Below are 21,017 nucleotides of genomic sequence, written 5' to 3'. Positions count from 1 at the left end.
CAATAAGTTTAACTTTTAAAATTAAATTGAAAGGCATTTAAAATTCTTGATTTAAATCAGGTCTAAAATTTAATTAGTTGCAAGTTTTTTAGATTAGATTAGATTTAGGCGATTCATTTGATTTTTTTTAGTTAATGTTTTTTTTATTATTAACTTTTTTATTTTATTTTTTTAAGTCAGTTTAGTATTAAATTGTTTGATAATTTAAATAAATTTAAGTATATTTATTTTTTAAATTTTTGTCATTGTTTTTTCTAAAATATTTAAATGGTTAATTTAACCCAATTCAAACTTAAATGTTTTTAACCTATTAATTTTTTACGTGTTTAAAAAATTTTATTCGGCCCACCGGAAGCCGCGGGCAACACATTGTGGTCAACAAAGGATGGCAAGTACAAGTTGGCAATTCTTATCCACAAAGCATGCTCATTTACATAAAAATATACTTGTCACTCCAACCCTACCAGATTCTTACACGTTTCACCTCCACCCAATCACATCTCTTCCTTTTCTAGGAAATATCGCTAAAACGACAAAAGACAACTCGTGTAGAACTTTCATGAACCGGGTCCACATTTATCAAAAACAAAAATAGCAGCGCACGTGTCCGTCACGTGACAGAGGCACCTCATGATGCATCTCCTCCCACCCAAACAACGCGAATTACGAACCAACCTTCCATCTACTGCTCATTTGAAGGGTACAGTAGTCATTCTTGCAGCCACCCAATTCCCATTTAACCGGAATGAACACGTGCCGATCCTATTCAGCCATTCAGGCACGTGACTGCTACAACACTATAAAAAGAAAGCACACTTGTTATTGTTTCAGCATAGAGTTTTGGATGAAGAAACGAGAGAGCTTTCGGTTCTGTTAGTTAAAGAAGAATCAGAGTTCACCCACTGAGTTTCTAAAAGGGCAGGATTCAGATGGTTCAGTTAATGACTTCCTTTAGCAGAAAAGCAGCAGTGAAGCTGGAAGCTGATGATTCCTTGGAGGATCAACTCAGTCCACTTCACAAACGTTCAAAACTTGATCCTTCTTTACAGGTTTCTCTCTATCTCTCTCTTTCACTTTCTCAATAACCAAACACAACTAAATTTGTTATCTCTTTTGGTGTGTTTTGAGTTTCTGTGATTGGATTAATCATGAGGTTTTGTTTTCTTGGTTGGTTGATTGATTTGTTTGAGGGCAGGTGATGAACCCAGATGCAGTACTGTATAATCCACTTGAAGAGCCAAGTCCAATTGGCTTGACACTGAAAAAGAGTCCATCTTTTTTGGATTTGATTCAAATGAAGTTATCTCAGCAAAACACTAGTAATACTATGTTGTCAAAGAAACCTAGCAGTGCTGCTGCTGATAAGCTTAAAGCTTCAAACTTTACTGCTTCACTTCTAAAAATAGGGAGTTGGGAGGTGTGCAAATTGATCTCTTTACTTTTTTAATTGAGTATTCGGTGTTTATACGTTTCGTATTTTTAAATTCTGATTTTTTTTTAATTAGTGTAAGTCAAGATACGAAGGGGATTTGGTGGCAAAGTGTTATTTTGCTAAGCATAAACTTGTTTGGGAAGTGCTTGATGGTGGTCTTAAGAATAAGATTGAAATTCAGTGGTCAGATATTGTGGCTATCAAGGCAAATTTTCCTGATGATGGACCAGAAACCTTGGATGTAGTGGTATTTTTCTTCTCTTTTGATCAAAATCATATGCTTGTATAATACATGCCCCATCTGACGGCTCAAAGACACATGTAATCTTAATAATTATGGTGGTGATGGAGGGTTGTATGTGTTTGGCGCAGCTGGCTAGACAACCCCTTTTCTTTAGAGAGACAAATCCACAACCTAGGAAGCATACTTTGTGGCAGGCAACATCAGATTTTACTGGTGGACAAGCTAGCATACACAGGTACTGATACTATGCTTAAGCTGTGAATTTGAGGGGAATTTACTTATGCTCATTGCCTTATGGATTGAAATATCTGGTGGTTACAGTATTTGTGCTTTTAATTATATCATCTAGTGTCTATTTTCTTTTCCCTTTTTTCTTTCTTGGCAAAAACGCTAGTCTATAAAAATGAACACGTTGTCATACGTGGCTTTAAATATTCACCACGATTCTGCTAACCTGTAAAGGGATTTATGGTTCTATTCTTTCATCTTTTATGTTCATTTCCACGACATGTGGCAGGGGTTTGTTTAGGGGGTGCTTTTCACCCTAAGAAGCAACAAAACGAACCCTCACGATGAGGCTTCTCACTGAGGTGCTCTTGAAAATGAGCTTGACCTTATTTCTTTTTAATTGTTTTTTTTTTTTGGCACAGCCACCTGAATTTGTTTCTCCATTTCAGTAATGTTATGGGAGATGCTAAAAATTTTCAACATTCGACTGAATAGGATGAGCTTGGTTCAGGCTATTGGAAATCTAGCATCATGTCAGGCTATTGGATCTGGAGCATTGATGGGTCCATCTAGTCAATTGATTTTTTGGTTATATTTTGGATGGTTTCTCAGTGTTCTAAGATGATTTGAAATCCAGTCAGATGGCAACACACATTGTGTACGAGATTTTATAATTTTCTGGAAACCCCTGTTATTTGTCTCCTCGTGTTGGTTAAAGTATACTCCTATGCCCATCTGATGTGGAGGGATCACCCCTTCTGTTTGAGACTTCTGCATAATATAAACATGGTCAAGTCTTCTCCTCTGTACACCACATGGTGTGGCTTCGACCATAAAGTGTCTTTTTCTTACCACCACATTGCCAAGATGTGAACTAGAGCTTTATTACTTCATTGCTGGAAGATTCAATTTGTTTATAATGTGTAGAAGACACTTCTAATGATTAATTCCTTAACTTTTTGCTCTTTCATTTGATTCAAACCTTGAATGCTGATTTTCTGACTTCTTACTTAGGCGGCATTTTCTCCATTGCCAGCAAGGCTTCATGGGCAAGCATTATGAAAAACTTATTCAATGTGATCCTCGTCTCAACTTTCTTAGTCAACAGCTAGAAATTATATTAGAATCTCCATATTTTGCGCAAAGAGTTTCTGCATTCAGTGACTTGCATGAATCTGGCAAAGGGCTTGGTTCAGAAGTTGAGGATAGAACAGCTGTTTTTGCTCTGCAGGAAGCAGGACCACCATCTGGAGTTCTTTCATCTTCCTTGAACAATGAATGCCAAGGTTTAACGTGTCAGTCTCCTCCTGAAAATATTTCCCAGAAAACTTCTTCAACTACCTTAGGTAAGATATAGTCCTAAATCTGAATAAATTGATGAAAATGATGGTGAAAGCTTTTCTGCTCTTGTCATCTCTTGTCATTACTGTTCTTAATCCTAATAACCCTTATATGTTTGCCTTTTGGAAGCAATCGGATGTATCTGATCTGATTTTCTGCCTTTTGCTTTAGAAGCAATCGGATGTATCTGATCTGATTTAATGTCTATTGTTTAACCAATTAATGGTGGACTGCAACCGCCAATATATCTTTTGCAGTTTGAATGAACAATGATCACTAACTGAAACAGTTCTCCAGTGGTGCATTGATAACTGTGAGGAGCCAGAGTTGCCTCACAGTCGGTAGTTCAGAATCTGGACTAGTTGGGAATAATACGTGTATTGTTAATGGAAAAATTGATCCCGTGTCATGTGAATCTATGCTGTAAATTCTGAAGGAACTAAAGCACTTTAGTTATACTAGCTGCTACAATTAGATACTTGTTGGACAAAGGTTCCAAATAATCAGTCAATCAACTATATATGATCTAGCTTTTATAGAAGCTATATATGATCGAGGTTTTATAGAAGCTGGGAGTAATTCATCTGTCAAACTAAAGTGAAGTCTTCGCAAAAAGTTTGTGGTCCATCATAGTATGAAATGACACTCCTAGTACAGGCATGGAAGCTCCTTATACTAAGCATCATTAGTATCTTTAAGAGCCATCTTTTAATCTTGTTTAACTGTGTGATAAAATTGCTTTCTTCTCTGTCAAATCTTTTGATCTATATTTCCGTTAAACCTTCATGGCTGACATTATTAAGATCAGTATCTGGAATAGAACACTTTCTTGTGGATTTATTTGCTATGTTTTTAAACTCTTTATCTTGCCTACTGCAATCTTTCTAACCTGCCTCTCATTTCTAGTAATGGAAACCCATGCATTTGAAGAAACTAGGAGCAACAGAACAGGAGAACAGAAGTTGCCAAGCAATTGTGATCGGATTAAAGTGCCCGGACTTCATCCATCCATTTCAATGAGCGACCTTGTGAACCAAATTGGACATTGCATTTCAGAACAGATGACCTCTGGAAATTTTAGCCTCTCTGGTGGTGACATAAAGAGCAGTGACATTCTAGATGAAATTACTCAATACTTGCTTGGAGACTCTCAAGCTATGTCAGCCTCGGATGAGCAATCCGTCATGTCAAGCGTCAATTCTCTTTGCTGCCTACTGCAGAAGGATCCTGCAACAGCTTGGGACTTGCAGGCAAAGAGTCTCAGCTATCTTGATGTGGATCATGATAGGAGAATAAACGAAACTAATTCAGCCACTGCATCGGTGTGTCAAGGCAAATTTGTCGAAGGTTTTCCCCCACCTGAGGGAGAGGCCAGTAATGTTTTCATTTGCAAGCAGGCACCAGCCATGTCAAGGAAGGACTCGGTTGGAGAGCTACTTCTTAATCTTCCAAGTATTGCTTCTCTGCCACAGTTGTTATTCAATAGATAGGAAGATTGTGAAAATGAAGCGGTATAGTGATATAATTTGCCTCTCGGGGATTCAGAAATGGATATTGATGAAGAATCCTCGGATGTTCATATGGGGATACTGGTGTCCATAGTGTTTGAACTAGTGTTTCCTTTGTACAACCTTTTGCAATCTTAACAGTTTATGTAAAGCTTGGTGTTTGTAGGGGATCACAACCTTTTGTAGCCCTAATAGTGCACGTGGAATGTGGTGTTGGCGGGGTTTTCAACCGTAGAGCACCTTCTATGCAACCTTGTCCAAGGGGCACATCAATCAGGATAACAATTTTTTGCTAGGACTTTTGAGAAAACATCTTTGATGGCGGCTATAGTGGCAGCATGCCATTTACTGGAAACCAAGAGATATAAAATATGCCACATGAAACCACACAGAGCGCATGCCAAAATGGATAGGACAGGATTTGCTGGCAGAGCGACCAGCGAAAGACAAATCAGAATTGCGGGCGCAACAAAAGGGCAGAAGAATTGCTAGCCACATCATTGATCTAAATATTGTTAGCCACGAGGCATCAACACATGAACAAATTACCAGAGGCCTGTATGCATTTACGAGAAAGGAAGGAGACACGACTACAAACAGCAACAAGCGTGCACAAGGTGTGACCATATCAACAGATACAGTTACATGAACTCCAACAAATATTTGGACAAAACCGCGTATATGTTCATGTATGAATTCTTCTAACCTTCCCCAACAAACCTACAAAAAGAATAAATAATCAAACATATTTAAGGTTCATCAGGACCTTCATTCCCCAGATCTTCATCGCCCATTGGCTCATTTTCCTGTAGCATGTTCATAAGCATTGATATCTGGTCTTGCAGCATAGCATTCTCTCTCTCTACCTCAGCACGTTTACTTTTTTCTTGCAGAAGTTGGAGTTGGAGATGTTCTAGACACCGTGCATCTTCTTCCAACTGCTCATTTAGGCCATCAATTTCTCGGTCCTGCAAGAATCATCCGATGCTAGTTCAATCTGCACAGCGATGCATAAGAGGTTAGGTTTATGAAGCCGATACCTTTCTGTTCATTTCCTGCACGGCAATCCTCCTCATGCTTTCAACAACGTCTACATTAACAAGCTTTCGCTTCTTTCCAATTAGCCAGCCCTTGGGATAACTTGCAGCATCAAAATCTGGAGGAGGAAGTAAGGATTCTGCAGATAATCTCTTGCCATTGATATTTGTTACAGGTTCCAACGGTTCAAAGAGGGCCCTTCGACGCTCAGAAAGCTCTGGAGTTAGATTTTGGTCCTGCATCTTTTCATCATTGGAAGATTCCTCCTGTTTGTTGGGTGTTTCATTTACATTGCCCTCAGTTACCTTGTCTAAATTCCTCCCGCTAGCTGTTGGAAAGAAGTTACCATTCTAGTTCCAAATAGTTTTAGAAGCATGGAAGATCTATATTATAGATATCATGGCCACTAAAAGATGCAACAAGTCACATATAAACTACAACTACTTGCAGTGCTCATCATTTTAACCTTGAAAGAGAGCCATAAACAATGAAACATTTATGCTATTGTGTTCATTGACCATACAAAACTGTAAACATGTGGCCAAACCATGTATGGTGGTATATATCACATTTTTTTATGCTCTATAGGAGCTTAGGCAAACATAAAGAGAAATGCATGGAATCTACAATCCACACTTGGCTCTTTTTTAACCAACTCAAACCAAGTTTTAAGTAAATTGGATTTTACTCAGGCATAAGCAAGTTTTTCCTTTCTGGCATTGATATTCTCGAGCAAAGGGCATTGCAATTTACCAAACTAATCAAAGAAGAAACAAAATGTGATAGCATCAATGTCTCAACGGATGTCCATAATTAAAAAAGTGTTTGATTGCGGGTCTTACTTTTTTTTTAATTAATTTTCTTTTCAAATTATTATTTTTAAATATTTCTAGATCAGCTGATGTTAAAAGTAAACTTTATAAAATATTTTTTTTATAAAAAAACATTTTAAAAAATAATTACCGCTATATTCTCTTACCCCCCTTAAAACAACTGTTCATTTCCTAAGGAGCCATTTCTTCAAGAACAGTCAACTTCTGCGAAGTACTGACCTATTTGCCAAGAACTCAATTCATCTTCTTTCTAAATGGTAATAATACAATTACTTTATCTAGGAAACTATTGAAACAGTACCTCTCCATACCCTCTTTCTTGAAAGATGTTAGCACAGTTGGGGAAAAAAAAGAACACAAATTCATTATATCCTAGTCACCATGTTTTTCCATTTTCAAAATATCTAAAGTTGCTTTCAAGGTTGAGAGTGTTGGCTTTTCATTGGAGGTGCTTTTTTAAAATATATTTGGAAAAATATTAAATTAATATTTTTTTTTAGTATTTGTCAATATTGAAAAATAATTTTTTAATTTTTTTTTAAATTGTCAATATTAAAAAATAATTTTTTAATTTTTTTTAAATATATTCTTAAACAAAAATAGCATGCACCAGAATGCCAAACCAGAAGCCTCATAAGGGTTAGCACAATACCATTGACAGCATAAATCACAGGTTCATGAACCAAGATTGTTACAATGATTAAGTGCCGAGTAATAAACCAAAAATGGAGAGAGATAGTCACCTTTGCCCTGACAAAAATTAACGACCAATTCCCTAGGAGAGGTAGGCCATGGGTTAGTTGACCAAGAAAATGACTCTAAATATAAAATCCACAACAAAAAGTCGAAACACAAACAGGATACCATCCTTAATAATTGGAGATGTCTTGGTGTGATCTTTGTAAGAAAATAGTAACAGAAAAGAAAAATGGATGTAATAATAATAGTAATAATGGTAATAATACTAGGAAAGAGAGCAACTGGTAATCCAAAGCCAGTGAATTAACTTACAAGCAAAGTAAACAGGTCTTGTGTAAGCAAACAACAAGTCATCACAAGCTGTTACTTCTCTCCCTGTCTCTCTCCCTCTTCCTCTAATTAACCACCAAATGTCAAAGCTATAATCTTTGCCTCCTTAGAGAGGGAAGGTTATGGTTAATAATCATGATTAGTTCTCTAATCAAAGGATCTGTTCTTGTTCTCACGAGGAATGTTAGAATTAAGCTTCTAAATGTCTAAAAATGAAACCTTTGACACAGATCCTTCAACACCAAGCAACAAGAACTAGGATTCTTTACTAATATCAAATCTCAAGACAAGTGTTTGATAGATATATTTGTATACCATGCAAACATAAAGAGAAAGAATTAAAAAAGACCAAAAAGAAGAAGACAGCATAATTGGCACTACCTGATCTCTTTCTAGATTTCCAAAAGATCCTAGTCGAAGAGACTGGGGAGAAGCCATTCAAAGGTTCAGCTTCAACCATCTTCACATCCTTGGTTTTATGATTATCGTCCTCCTTTTCCATTGAAGAAGATAAAAACTTTCTTCAACTTTCAAGAACTATGAACACCAAGGTCTCTCTATGCTTATAGAGAGAGAGGGAGAGAGACAGACAGACGGAGAGAGGTTCCTGTGGAAATGAAGATAGATAACAAGCAGTGTCCGTTTCAACTTCCTTTCTGTTATATGTACTTCTAAATTTTTGAAGTAACTACATTCCAATCCCCATGGATTTCATAATGTTCCTTTCAGCCCTCATAGTCTTAAAAAAACTCCAATTGTCAGTCTCAATGTTTTTTTACAATATAACTTTTTGGGATGATTTAGATTTGTCTTAGTATTTTAGGGTTTTTAAAGATGGAAAATGCTAGCCTCCATACTCCTTGGAGGAATTAGCACAGTGCCCAAGTTTTCTTTGACACAATTGCATATGTATCTTGTTAATTTCCTAGTATGTTTGTAAATATTAATGTTTACTAAGATCCACTTTACTTTTAAGAAAATAAATATGTAATAATTATAAATAGTATTAGCATGAGAATAATAACATTGTCATCGTCTGGAGTTATTAAGCAATACAATATGCATAAGGACAATTGTGTTAAAAAATATTAGACACAATGTTAATTATCCTACTCAATTAGATTAACATTTTCCTCTAAAGATTTGGTGAAAATATTAAGAAATTCAATGATAATTGTGTTAAAAAAAAATTAGGCAAGCATTTTCCTTTAAAGATTTGGTGGATTATTTTCACATAAAAAAAAAACACCATGATTTATAGAAGGAAAGGTTGAGAAAATAATCAAAGAAAAGGTTAGAAAAGAGTGACAAGCTATTTTATATAAGGACCAAATTATAATATTAATGAAATACAGGGATTAAAATACAGTTGACCCATCTTGGGGGACAATAACAAATGACGGTAGCATCAAGGTGGATTCTGGTTGTTCTTTATTTGAACGGTGGGGATTTTAGCTATAGGGTGGAAGATTTTAAGCTAACAGTTGTCTAATGTGGGTCCCATTATCTATTTTATGAGTGTTTTAATTTCTTCCATGTGTTTAGCCTGTCTTTATTTGCTTGGTTTTATTTTATTTTTTTGCCTCTTGTTCTGGGTTTGTTTTAACCCCCTATTTTAATTTCTAAAATAGTTGTTGCGAACACTATTAGGTTCAACTCTTATCTTGAAAAGAGAGTTATATTTAATATAATCCCGATAAAAATAAGTGTTTTTTATTTAAAAATGATATTTATTTGCTTTATTTAAAAAAAATATAAATCAAATTGGATGATTTATAACCTAAAGCTTGTATCGGGTTAAAACCCGGGTTGGATTTAAAATCTATGATGGCAAATTATATTCCAGTCCCAGTTTTGATGCCAAGTTTTACAAGAATGGCATATCCCATGATGCATGGGGATCTTTTTCTCTCGGAAAATGGAATCTTGAAAGAGAGAGCAAACTCAGAAGTCAGAACCCCACAATATGCAACCGCTACTCCACCGACTGACCTTGGATCTGGACCGGTAGGCAGGCAGTAGCTCCATTTATGTTTTGTTTTCTCATGATTTTTTACTTCAGGTGTTGGCTTGGTTGGTGATTGGAAAGGGTTGTAGGGCTTAGCCTGAGGGCTTAACAGGAACCATTGGCGGGCTCGGTTGGGCTGACATTGAGGCCAGTCCAGCTTTGCAGGCTTGCATGTCTTCGTCACAGAAGTAATTGGAAAACAAAAAATCTAATGGTATGGCCGAATTGTATGATGGAAGGTTAGCATTAAAATAAACTTAAGGGCAAAAACCACTGATGTAGTAAAAAATTATGAGAAAGCAATCGCAAGCAAACCACCTTTGATGCACCCTGTCAACAGAATCTCGAAAACAAACTTCAGCTACAGAATGTTTAAAGGATGCGTTATATTAATCATGAAGTGTCCTCTACTAGATTGATTTTAGATGTTGTAGTTTGTATCAGTAATGTCATCTGCTGTACACAGTTAAAAGAATTGTAGCTAGCTAATTAATATAGTAGCTCTTCTCCAAAACTATCTGCTGTACACAGTTAAAAGAATTGTAGCTAGCTATTTAATATAGTAGCTCTTCTCCAAAACTTAGAGTTTCCCTCTATATGATATATCAAGAAGACTAATGCTAGCAGGATTGAACAAAAAGACAAAAAGAAAAGAAAAAACATTGAGGACATGAATGATCATGGTCAGAGTTAGTTCTTGTCACCCAAGGCACAAGGAATACATGGAGGATTCTCTGCATCGCTTCCGGTAGTAATACGCTCCAAGCAGAAAGTATGAAAGTGGTGGTGGCATGGCAAGACAGCAACAGGTTGTGGATTCACTGGTTGTTCCACTGGCCCTTCTGGCGTGAATGAGAGATCCCTCTTGCATATAAAACACTGGTGTCCACTTAGTTGAGGAGTTTTTTCTGGACCTGCAATAAAGAGCATCATCATTACTTGTTACCATCCATATCATTGCTAACATGATTAATATCAAAGCACATTTGTAGCAGGTGTTTGATTGAATTAAATGGAACACAGCCTCTGCCGTCAGGTGCCCATAACATTAGGTATTTGAAACATGTCCAGGAAAAACCAGGATGAAGCAGTTCCCAGCTGAAGGACAAATCTCCATTGTTCAATAAACCATCTTACAAAAGGCACCACAAATATTTTGTTGCTGTCCAAGCAGGTCCTCAAGTAAATTAACAGATACAATGAGCATTGGATAAAAATAAAAATCCAGAGAATAACCTGTCAGGCCTTACTCACGCAAGGCAAATGTTGCTTGCCAATACAGGCTGTGCTATGGAATGAACAGGAAAAAAAATACATCATGCTCATCATAAATAAAGGCTAAATGAAAAACGACCTAGTAAAAAACAGTGTCAATTGGAAATGAAAAAAATGGTACTCAACAACTAAAGACAACTGTCACAAAAAAATTCAGCCTAACTCTTGAGATATACCTTGCCATTTTATGTGATAATGTGCTTTTATACTGGGCAAGGGTGGAACACGATGGGAAAAGGGTGGTCGACCAGATGTATTTTGGGCCAAGAGTTGGCGAATTGGAGGCTTCTGGGCCAAGTTTGGGCGAACAGTTTGGATTAGCAATTGGCTTGAGGGAGTAGTCCCAGCCAGAGGTGCATTGGGTGGAGCTCGGGTCAAATTAAGAGTAAACTGCGCTAGGTGTGGACGATCAGTTTGGACTAGGGCTGAGTTGGGAGGAGTCCATGCCAGAGGTGAGTGAGGTGGAGTCATTTGGGCCACATTCGAAGCACACCGGGCTAGGTTTCGGTAAGCTGCTTGAACCAGTGGTGGACTCAGGTGAGGAATCTGGACCAGAGCTGGTGCATTAATTTGTGACACATCTGGAGGAGATTGAATTGTGCATGGGTGAACTAGCTGGACAGCGGGCAGCTTCAAGGAAGGAGTCCAAGCCAGAGGCGATGGTGCATGAGGTGAAGCAATTTGGGCCGTATTTGGAGTAGACAAGTGACTGGAAGCTCTAGAAACTCTGAACTTTCGGTGTAAAGCCTCAGGAGTAGCAAGAGAGGATTCACTCGCACCCCTCTTGCATGATGGTCTACAAGGAACACCGGACAACTGAGCAGGTGCATTTGCTGCTGGGATTACTTGACCTGCAAGTTCAAAAATTAACACCAATAATAATAGCACATGATTCAAAACAACAGCTAAGTCAAGCTACATGCTAATTTATAGTACTAGAAGAAGATTCAGAAGAACTTCAGGAAAGCTCGACAGGAGCTTGAGCAAGCTTAGCTGCATGCAATAGCAAGGGAAAGTAGGCAAATGAATTAAGTAACGCGCTTTACCACCCGAGCTCAATTTGTGTCCAGAATATGATATTGTGAACATGAATTCTAAGAACTGCAAATCCAAAATAAATTAGCAGAATCATCATCTAAAGCTGTTTGTTATCATCATCATTCATATTCTATAGGTAAATCAGCTGCAATGAAACCATATGACTGATAATATGAACAACATGAAACTCTCAGCATCCCAACTACGGCAATTAAGGCTTTCATCAAGCCAAAAGAGCATTATAAATTGATACTAAGGATCAAAACATCATTTACTATGAGAAAATGAGTTTAAGACACATAGAGACATGCATGCCAAAGCTGTGATTTTAGCGCAGAAAACGAAGGATGCCTTTGCATGTTAAACTCCAAATTTCTTAGAAAATAGACTGCTTTCAGCGAACAGCACCTCCTTAGCTTGAAAAGGCTGAATTGCTGGAAGTTAAGCAATTATCAATCAGCAAATAACCAATTAAACATCAGTTATGACTTTCTGTTAGCCTAATGGTTAGATTATGGATTAAAAAATCCATTAGAGGAAAAACACAACACATACAAAAAAAAAAAAAAAAAAAAAACGGAGGTGGGGAAAGAGTAGCAAATAATTATATCTCCTTTGGACAAGACAAGAAATCTCCACTATATATACACAGACCACTCACATCTTTTTCTGGGAGCATAGTTGAGCTATTGGCTTCCACCATCTCTACACTTCATACCAATTCCCAGATTGTATTTACTCTCAAACTCTCTTCTTTCATTAATTCACCGTAAAACAAAAGAAAAAAAATCATTGATACAATCCTGAAGAAGAACACCATAATCATTTAAAGGGGAGATCAACTGCAATTTGGGACACCTAAATTACACTTAAAACTTGGGAATAAAAGAAACAAAGAATAGCTTGCTGATTGTTCATCATGATCAGACATTTAACTGATAGAGTTCAGGACAAGGTTATTTAGATTATAGTCTTTTATACTTAATGATTTGACGAGCATTCTTGACTCTCAAAATTCCTCATTGATTATTGAAAAAGAAAAAACACAAACAAACATAAGTCAAAGTAAATAAAGTAGAAACCTACTATTTAGAAGCTCTATCTAAATTCATAGTTCGATCTTAAGTGGAATACTTAGAACTCAATAATTCACCTGATTGACTCTGTCCACTGTTGCTTCTGGCAAACCCTACAAAAGGAACAACCAGAGAAGGGTCAGGTGAGAGGTTCATGAAAGTTCCTGTGTGAGGATACTGTCTTTGGTCAGAAGAACTTTGAGTAGCATTCCTAATGAAATAATATGATTGCAACCCAGTTTCCCCGTGTCCATAATCGGGCATGCCAACTTGATTTCTATTATGTAGTATTAAGGGCTCAGTGGGAAAACCCTGAAAACCTGTACTAGGATTTACATTTGAAAATCTTGCATTCGCATTCACTTTGGGGCCTGAGCTCCAGTTGCTTGAAATAGAATGATAATGTTGCCTATCTGCTAAAAGTGACAAAGTCCTACCACCCTCATTCTGAGTTGGTCTAGGAAGCTGCTCTACATTCTGCAGTTGACTAGAAAATCGATCCACATTTGGTGTTTGAGGAGAAATCCCATCCACACTCTGCATTTTATTGGAAAACACACCAATATTCGGCAGCAGATTAGAAAATTCAACAACATTCTGCACTTGTTCAGAAGCCCTACCTGCATTTCGCACTACCCTAGAAAGCCCATCAACATTCTGTGTGAGGCTGGAAAATCCAATGTCATTTGAAGCATTATTATCGAATCCTCCAGCATTGTTTTGAATAGTAGAAAAATCCCCAGTCATCTTTGAAGAAGAGCTCAAAGAACTTGTATCATCTTTTTGACCACATAAAGCACTTAATTGGGGAAGAGCAGTCTCATTATACTTAATAGTGCCATATCTGCTGGAGACATTAGAAGTATTCCTGGGCTCTGCATTAGATCCAACTCCCAGCTTCAAAGAACTCCCATCAAGGATTTGAGGATGACTAGACTGAGCTGCACTTGTGTTGACAATGTTATTAATTACCCCTCTTCCACTAGTTGAGTTATGCATTGCCATAGGTGTGCTAGGTCCCCTTTCTCCAATTAGGGAAGACCTGTGCACGTCACTATTTTTTGCTTCTGCAGCCTCACTACGCATTTCTGAGCCTCTAGCCATGTCGTTCCTGGCACTATCAACTTTTCTGTGTATCTTGGAGTTCTGAAGACCATCATAAATCTTACTAGCAACATCTGTTAAAGCACATGAGGGAAAACAATCAACATAAGTTAAAGCACATGAGGGAAAACAATCAACTGGTTCGTTCACATTCCCTTCCAAGAATGAAATATCTGGAACTGGCCTATATAAGTAATCATGGTCAAATGCAGTACGATCAGAGAAATTGAACTGGGAAAAATCATTCATCGTACAGAAGACAGGCAATGGCATTTCCTGAGCATAATGTTGAGGCATTCCCTGCATATCCCCAGTTTGGAAAAAGGGAAATGGTGGCAACCGATCATCAAGAATCTCATTATGGCCAGCAGGTGAATTAGTTAGATCAAGAGCCCCAAGTTTTTCATTCCTTTGCGGTGTAGAACTAGGATTTGCTAATTTATCTCCTTGTTTTGGCTTTTCACTTGCCATTGCATAACAAGTTCTGGACAAAGGATGAGTGCAATCGGATGTACACATTACTAGAAGGATATACAGAACTGAAATTTATCCAAACATAGACTAGCAAAGGAAAAAAAATAGATTTTATAAGATATGATGAATTCTTTTTATCATAAAATAGATACAAAGGGGCAAAATTTGACAAAAAGAAAAAGAAAAATAAAAAGAAAAAATCTACAGTCATACAACATAAAAAAAATCGAAACAAACATAGAGAATACTATAATCTTAAGATAATTAAGCAGACAGTTCATGCAATCCTTGCCACATAATCGAAGTTAACAAGCAGTAATATCAATCTGCCACATGATTCTAAAACAACAAAATATTTCTCAAACCACAAAGATTAATGGATATAAAAACACCACACAAAACCCAACACCCACAAAAAAAAAATCATACAACAAGAAAAAAATTCACATCAAAACCTAATAATTCAAGCAAGAAACCCAAGAAAATTCACAGATAAAAAAAATCAACAAAAACCCAAATGTTATAAATCATCATAGAAAAAAATCGCACACAAAATACCAATCAAATGGAAACAATTTATTTATTTAGGAAGAAGGAACAGAAAGGAGTCTTACCAGCAGTAGAGAAGAAGCGGAAGAAGAGATGCTGTTTCTGTTGGAAGGAGAGAGTTCAGGATTTTGGCGCTTCAAGGCTCCGGGAAGAGAGAGATAGAGGAGTTTTTAAAGGGTTCGGTTTGGGACCCACGTGTCCTTTTGCATTTTGCCACGTCATTTGGGTAGCTTCAGTTTTATCCTTATAGATTACTTAGTTTTAAATTTCTCAATGCTGTGCTTCTAGTTTCAATAACATTCCACTTTTACCCCTAAACGTTAAATAGCCGGCCTTTTCATTTCATTTTATTTTTGTATTTTTAAAAGCTTACCATCTCAGAAAAATAATAAGAGAAATAAATAAAAATTAAAATAAAACATGAAGAAAATGGAGTTTTGAATTAATTATTTAGCATTAAAGGATAAAATTGAATTTCTTAAGAAATTATTACAATAATAATATTGAGAAATTTTAAAGTATATAAGTAAATTTTGAATATTAATGAATTTGTAAGAATAAAAATATATTTTACCTATTTTTTTATTTTGCTCACTTGATAAAATAATGAATATTTTTTCATGGATAATTATGAATAAATTTTAAAAAAGAAATAGAATAAATTTCATTATTCATTTGTAGAAAAAAAAAAAAACAAATATAATATCAGATGCAATGAAGAAATCAGTTTTTTCGTACTAAAGCTTGTAACCCAGCTATCCTGGTAGGTGACACGACTAAAAGATTGATGCATACTAAGGCTTGTAGCCCAGCTATCCTGGTAGGGTTTCTTTATCTCTACATCTTAGGTTCAAGTATTAATATATATGTTTGTTATTTTTATGGTGTTTTATTTGTTTATTGGGTTTATAGGATGTTTAGTGAATTCGGGTATTAATTATGATGCGTGTAAGCTAACCGAATACCTTGAATTATAAAAAAAAAAATCAATTTTTTCTTGGTTTGTCCATTGGAATTAGTAAGCATAGGTCAAGGTCATCTTATATATATTTTTTTCTTGGTAATTTTTTTAAACAGAACAAGGCATGCCCATGTACATTGAAAATTCAATCACAAAAATTGAACTGAACATGACATGAAAAACGGGAAGTGTTTTATTTATATTTCATACCTCGAATGAAATGTACATAATAGTTATTTATTTTATGATTAAAATTGCAAATTAAATAATTTAAACAATAAAAAATAAAATCAATAGTGAAAAAGAGGGGTATTAAAGGTATAGTTCGTTCTCTTTGAGCTAAAAAATCCAACTAAATCAGAATATTTTATTTTTAAAGAATACAATGGAGATCAAATTAAAAATTATTTTAAATTGAACGGCTCAGCTCAGTCAAGGTTGATTTTTTGACATAAAAACTAGTAAACCTAATACTAACATAAATAAGCTATTTTTTTTTATTATTATTATTTAAATGGATTTATATTTTATTATTATTATTATTATTTAAATGGATTTATATTAAATTATACTTTAATAAAAAAAATTTAGTTTATTTTCTTTTAAGATTTTTTTAATCAAACTTTTTTTTTTAAAAAAAAACAAGGCAACACCATTACTAAATTGAAAATTGAATTTAATATATATTCGTTTAACTACATTATTAAGCTGTTTATTTGAGGAATTTAGCAATAAGTCTGTGAAGTTCGACCTTGAGAAAACAAAGAGAGTATGTTGTGTTCTACATGGTTTAATAATTGTGAAAGTTGTGCTTATAATTGTAATTAAAACAACTTTTTAAACACATATACACAATCCAATTTAATAGAACCCAACCAAATAGACATTCTCATTATGCAATATTTGCATTAACCTAATTTAACAAGAACTCAATTTTCCCAACCCTGTCAAATTAATACACTATGCAAGTTGCTTCATTAGATTTGAACATCTCAAATTAATAAAAGTGTTCATATTAGAAAAGTTAAAATAAATGAACGAATACATTAGAAACAACATATTAGTAAATCTAATATGAACAATTCCAGATTAGATATAATTAAACAAAAAAATTTAATATAGTTTGAAAAAAAAACAGTAATATCAACATCAGAAAATGCTAAAAGATTTGGCAAGTTTAATGCTATGAAAACACTTGAAGAGAGGCAAAGAAGATAGAGAAGAGAGGGTGGGCTATGGTTAAAGGAAGATCGAGAAACGAGGGGATAAAGTTGGGGTGGGAGAGAGGGGCGTGTGGCTGCATATACTACTTTAGGGTTTGAGAATAATTTATTTTTATAGTTATTTGGCTTTTTATAGTTGGTTTAAGTTTTAGTTGAACTAGTTTAGTTTAGTTAATTCTAAACTTTTAAAACTAAAACTTAACCAAGCTAATATTTTTTAGGTTTTTTAATTGTTTTTTTGTTTTTTTCAATTAATTTTTAGTTTTTAGTTTTGTTAATTGATTGGTTTTATTAAACACCCATGATACTAATGATGTAACATAAAATGAAAAAAGAATAAACAAAGAGTTTTTACTATACAAACATTATTGATTAACAATAAACTTTAAAATAGGAATATATAAACATAAATATGTAATCGAAAGTGTTTTCCCAAAGTTTAAGAGGAAAACATTTTCCATTTAAAACCTTATATTTTTCTTTGATAAGAAAACGCTTTTTATCGACTAATTTCTTAAAGAGTCATCAACAATGGAGAAATAAGCAAAGTGTGTGTACCAAGAAACTACAAACAAACATGACCAACAACTCAATTAATCTCGTAAGGAAGCAAACCCAGTAGAAGCCTACACTTTCTAAATGAGAGATAAGATTTGCCAAGCACAAAAAGCATCCCAGCGGCCCAGCACCTAAACTTTTCGAAACCTTAGTAACAGTTGAATTTCTTGATGTGAAAACCAAGCCAGTAACTTATACAGCGAGAGCATGTACTTGATTAACTATCAAGAGATCATCATGCATGATGATTTCTAGCTGACACGAGGTATATGTTGCCTTGGAGGTGATTTTGGACTCAGTAATGGCACCGTAGGAGTTTGTGGTTTTGGAGGTGGGTTTGAACTAGGAATAGGCCTCTCAAAATCTGTTATCATAGATATGCAACCATCATTAATGCATGGACTCTCTTCATTATTGCATGGAGACTCAATATCAAGTTGGCTTTTTGTCGAGTCAGGCCTTGGAGGTGAGCTCAAGGTCTCTTGATCATAACTAGTCGTTGGTGGTGGCGAAGTCAAGTACTTCTGATAATCTCTCGTTGATTCCTTGGATTTTGACGAATGTACCATACACGGAGGTGGCGGGGTAGCTAATGTTTTTGCAACTTTGAGGCCAAACCTGTCTGCAACACATGAATGGAAGAAATTTTAGATCCACGGTACCGTAATTTTAAATATCTAGCTAGTAAACAGTTGTCAAAGTTAGGATTTGAATGGAAAATCAGCTAAGCTCACTTCCAAAATGTTGGGTTAGAGTGTGCGTGCGTGCGAGCGTATGTGTTATATATATATATTACTTGGACAGAAATATACAAGAAGCTAGTGATCTGTAATAACCTGGTAACGTTCTTGCTTGAGCGGAATCAATGGCTGAAAGTCCAAAAAATGCTAAAGCTAAAGCAAGGAAAAGAACATTCGTCATTGGAGTAGCCATCATGTTCCTTAATTGGTGTGTATTGATTCCACTAAAGCATATTATATATAGATCGAGTTAAGCTATTTCTACGCATATGATACTCTTTAAAGTAGGTAAATGTGGTAATCAAGCTTCCCTACTAAAGCATATTATATGTAGATCGAGTTAAGCTATTTCTAAGCATATGATACTCTAAGTAGGTAAATGTGGTAATCAAGCTTCCATTATATTTATATATGAAAACAAAGATAAATCCCCTGGTATACTAATTCATACTTTTACACTCGGTTTCATTATTTACTTAAATTTTAAAGAGTACCTTGGACTCGATCAGCTTTTACCAAGATTGATTTTCAACATATATATTTCATCTCTACTGCCTTTGGTCCAAGTCCATGGTTGTCCAATTCCCTGACCTTTTGGTCATTCTATAGTGATTTTTCATATTTATTTATTTCTTATCAGTAGTTGAATTATAAATCATTTGATAATAACTTTATATTAAACTTTTTTTGTCAAAAATGGTTAACCACAGATTCAATGCATACGCATGTACAAAGTTTGGTGGGTGATTAATTATGTGTAAAAATAATGAACACCAAGCCCATACGTGTTTTACTGTTCTCATACGGTTAGTTTTGACAGATTTTAATAAAGAAGGATCATAGTTTAACACCTCGTTAATTATTATGTTTATGTAGATTCAAAAGCCGTAGTTAATTTAGGGTAGTGAAGCTTTTGGCGATGGCTATGTTGGATCCCAATTGACTTGACCCTGGCTTTTGAGTGTGCTGCTATTGTTTTTCAAATCTTTTCCCTTGTTGATCAGTCCCTATACATACAAATCAAGGGATTTTATGCTGGTGTTTTGTTTCCATTAAAAATAAAGAAATAAAAATATTTTTTTTATAAAATTTCAGGGATCATTAAATTTAATAAAATAAAATTAATTATCATAATAAATTTATGGGAAGATAAATTTTAAACTGAAATTTATCTACTAATATAAATTTAAATCTAAACAAATTTATCAACTTAGATACAATTATCTATGTTCACTGTATATATAAAAAGGTCTAAGGGAGCCCTTAAACCCAAGAAAAAGTAAGTACGCAGTGCATTAATTAACTGTCATCATACAAAAACATTGAGCTATATATATAATATTACTGGGACAGAAATAAACAAGAATCTAGTGATCTGTACATGCCCGCCGGATGAAGTTCTTGCTCGAGTTAAATTAATGGCTAAATTCTCGTCAAAGTTCGTCGTCCCATGTGAAAAAAATGCATGATAGCAAACCTTTCTCTCTATATTCTAAGGGCTAATTGGCACAAGCATTTTTTTTAAACCATCCATCAAAAGAAACTAATTAAACCCGTAAGTTTTCGATATTCTAGTTTATAAAAAGTAGTGTGTTAACTGCGGATTTCATGCACGTTCAAAGTTTGGTGTGAGTGATTAAGGAATTGGGAGTGCCGATTGGATAATACATGATTTGTTTGGGGGGCAAAGCAGGTATATTTCTTATATATAATCTTTCAACTCAAGGGTATAATTAATAAATCTCAAAATATTAGGACTAATATGTCATCTTCTCAAAGTTTGGGAGGGTATCATGGCCCCCCACCATTCAACGCTGTTCCGTTCTGACCCAGCATAACTTAGAGCCTAAATTTAGTTAAAAATCATATCATTCCGGCACCAAAAATTAATTAGTCAAAGTTAGTTGTTGTTAACAACGGATTCCTTGCAAGTTCGAGTTTGGTGCGGGTGATTAACTGTTAAAAAAAATGATGTTTAACACAAGCTTGACTATTCATGCGGAGGTGTATTAAGTTTAAGCCATAATTAATTAAGTTAGGACTTAATATATTTCAGGTTGTGGACTCTAGCTTTTGGCTCTTGTGTGTGCATGCTGGGCTACGTATTTCTTCTTGCGTTCTCCTTGTTTTGTATAAAATTCATTTTTACTTGCAATATATGTACATTTTGTTTCTCTTTGTACATGAACTGCTATTATTTTCTGCTAATTCCAGTTCAACCAATTGTATAAATTCCGATACGCATAGCTGTGGTAAAAGCCATCTAACATCTAACGTAAAGAAAAACCAGGTACAGACAATATTTCATAATTCGATCCCATAATTATGGACTGCTAATGAAAGTTTCCTGCTAAAACC

The 21,017-nt window shown here is 35.1% G+C and overlaps 4 protein-coding genes and 1 long non-coding RNA gene across 12 annotated transcripts; 2 read left to right on the top strand and 3 right to left on the bottom strand.

Annotated features, from left to right (window-relative positions):
* The first annotated feature begins 788 nt into the window (after positions 1-788).
* LOC105132669 (uncharacterized) lies at positions 789-5,118 on the top strand. Of its 4 annotated transcripts, none has more exons than XM_011036282.1 (7): positions 791-1,049; positions 1,196-1,417; positions 1,506-1,679; positions 1,805-1,911; positions 2,919-3,250; positions 4,152-4,697; positions 4,920-5,118. In XM_011036282.1, the coding sequence occupies exons 1-7, from the start codon at positions 930-932 to the stop codon at positions 4,937-4,939; spliced, it is 1,521 nt and encodes a 506-aa protein (XP_011034584.1). In that variant the 5' UTR covers positions 791-929; the 3' UTR covers positions 4,940-5,118. The 4 variants fall into 4 exon arrangements, with proteins under 4 accessions (XP_011034585.1, XP_011034584.1, XP_011034582.1 ...); XM_011036280.1 differs by having other exon boundaries at positions 4,778-5,118; XM_011036279.1 differs by having other exon boundaries at positions 4,152-5,118.
* Positions 5,119-5,290: 172 nt separating this feature from the next.
* On the bottom strand, positions 5,291-8,307 carry LOC105132670 (uncharacterized). Of its 4 annotated transcripts, none has more exons than XM_011036288.1 (4): positions 8,035-8,307; positions 6,097-6,141; positions 5,794-5,943; positions 5,291-5,721 (listed from the first exon to the last, which is right to left on the bottom strand). In XM_011036288.1, the coding sequence occupies exons 1-4, from the start codon at positions 8,089-8,091 to the stop codon at positions 5,503-5,505; spliced, it is 471 nt and encodes a 156-aa protein (XP_011034590.1). In that variant the 5' UTR covers positions 8,092-8,307; the 3' UTR covers positions 5,291-5,502. The 4 variants fall into 4 exon arrangements, with proteins under 4 accessions (XP_011034590.1, XP_011034589.1, XP_011034587.1 ...); XM_011036287.1 differs by having other exon boundaries at positions 6,097-6,119; positions 8,035-8,306; XM_011036285.1 differs by having other exon boundaries at positions 5,794-6,141; positions 8,035-8,306.
* Positions 8,308-8,847: 540 nt separating this feature from the next.
* Positions 8,848-18,025, top strand: LOC105132667 (uncharacterized). Its single transcript, XR_843619.1, has 3 exons — positions 8,848-9,201; positions 16,909-16,914; positions 18,013-18,025. It is a non-coding gene; the product is annotated as an uncharacterized LOC105132667 (long non-coding RNA).
* Positions 10,027-15,313, bottom strand: LOC105132666 (uncharacterized). Of its 2 annotated transcripts, XM_011036276.1 has the most exons (5): positions 15,243-15,312; positions 14,409-14,638; positions 13,128-14,228; positions 11,113-11,787; positions 10,027-10,575 (listed from the first exon to the last, which is right to left on the bottom strand). In XM_011036276.1, exons 2-5 carry the CDS (start codon positions 14,623-14,625, stop codon positions 10,352-10,354), a joined length of 2,217 nt encoding a protein of 738 aa, XP_011034578.1. In that variant the 5' UTR covers positions 14,626-14,638; positions 15,243-15,312; the 3' UTR covers positions 10,027-10,351. The 2 variants fall into 2 exon arrangements, with proteins under 2 accessions (XP_011034578.1, XP_011034579.1); XM_011036277.1 differs by lacking the exon at positions 14,409-14,638 and having other exon boundaries at positions 15,243-15,313.
* LOC105132668 (leucine-rich repeat extensin-like protein 2) lies at positions 17,894-18,847 on the bottom strand. The gene is made up of 2 exons (XM_011036278.1): positions 18,756-18,847; positions 17,894-18,541 (listed from the first exon to the last, which is right to left on the bottom strand). Exons 1-2 carry the CDS (start codon positions 18,838-18,840, stop codon positions 18,171-18,173), a joined length of 456 nt encoding a protein of 151 aa, XP_011034580.1. The 5' UTR covers positions 18,841-18,847; the 3' UTR covers positions 17,894-18,170.
* Positions 18,848-21,017: the final 2,170 nt, after the last annotated feature.

Source organism: Populus euphratica, unplaced genomic scaffold (assembly GCF_000495115.2).
Source record: "Populus euphratica unplaced genomic scaffold, PopEup_1.0 scaffold87.1, whole genome shotgun sequence".
NCBI lineage: Eukaryota > Viridiplantae > Streptophyta > Magnoliopsida > Malpighiales > Salicaceae > Populus > Populus euphratica.
Note: the sequence above shows the minus strand (reverse complement) of the source record. Positions and strands in the feature narration are given on the sequence as shown.

Bases quoted from the DNA above. Each gene is read 5' to 3' on its own strand.
- LOC105132670 (XM_011036284.1), bottom strand. From the start codon at position 8,155: ATGGAAAAGGAGGACGATAATCATAAAACCAAGGATGTGAAGATGGTT. The intron at 6,120-8,034 runs GTAGTGCCAATT...TCTTTCCAACAG, and splicing joins GAAATCTAGAAAGAGATCAG to CTAGCGGGAGGAATTTAGAC. The intron at 5,722-5,793 runs GTATCGGCTTCA...TGATTCTTGCAG, and splicing joins TGCAGGAAATGAACAGAAAG to GACCGAGAAATTGATGGCCT.
- LOC105132666 (XM_011036276.1), bottom strand. From the start codon at position 14,625: ATGGCAAGTGAAAAGCCAAAACAAGGAGATAAATTAGCAAATCCTAGT. The intron at 14,229-14,408 runs GTACGATGAATG...GTGCTTTAACAG, and splicing joins AATGCCATTGCCTGTCTTCT to ATGTTGCTAGTAAGATTTAT. The intron at 10,576-11,112 runs GTATATCTCAAG...TCTTTATTGCAG, and splicing joins TTATCACATAAAATGGCAAG to GTCCAGAAAAAACTCCTCAA.
- LOC105132668 (XM_011036278.1), bottom strand. From the start codon at position 18,840: ATGACGAATGTTCTTTTCCTTGCTTTAGCTTTAGCATTTTTTGGACTT. The intron at 18,542-18,755 runs GTTATTACAGAT...CATGTGTTGCAG, and splicing joins TCAAGCAAGAACGTTACCAG to ACAGGTTTGGCCTCAAAGTT.
- LOC105132669 (XM_011036279.1), top strand. From the start codon at position 930: ATGGTTCAGTTAATGACTTCCTTTAGCAGAAAAGCAGCAGTGAAGCTG. The intron at 1,050-1,195 runs GTTTCTCTCTAT...GTTTGAGGGCAG, and splicing joins AACTTGATCCTTCTTTACAG to GTGATGAACCCAGATGCAGT. The intron at 3,251-4,151 runs GTAAGATATAGT...TCTCATTTCTAG, and splicing joins AACTTCTTCAACTACCTTAG to TAATGGAAACCCATGCATTT.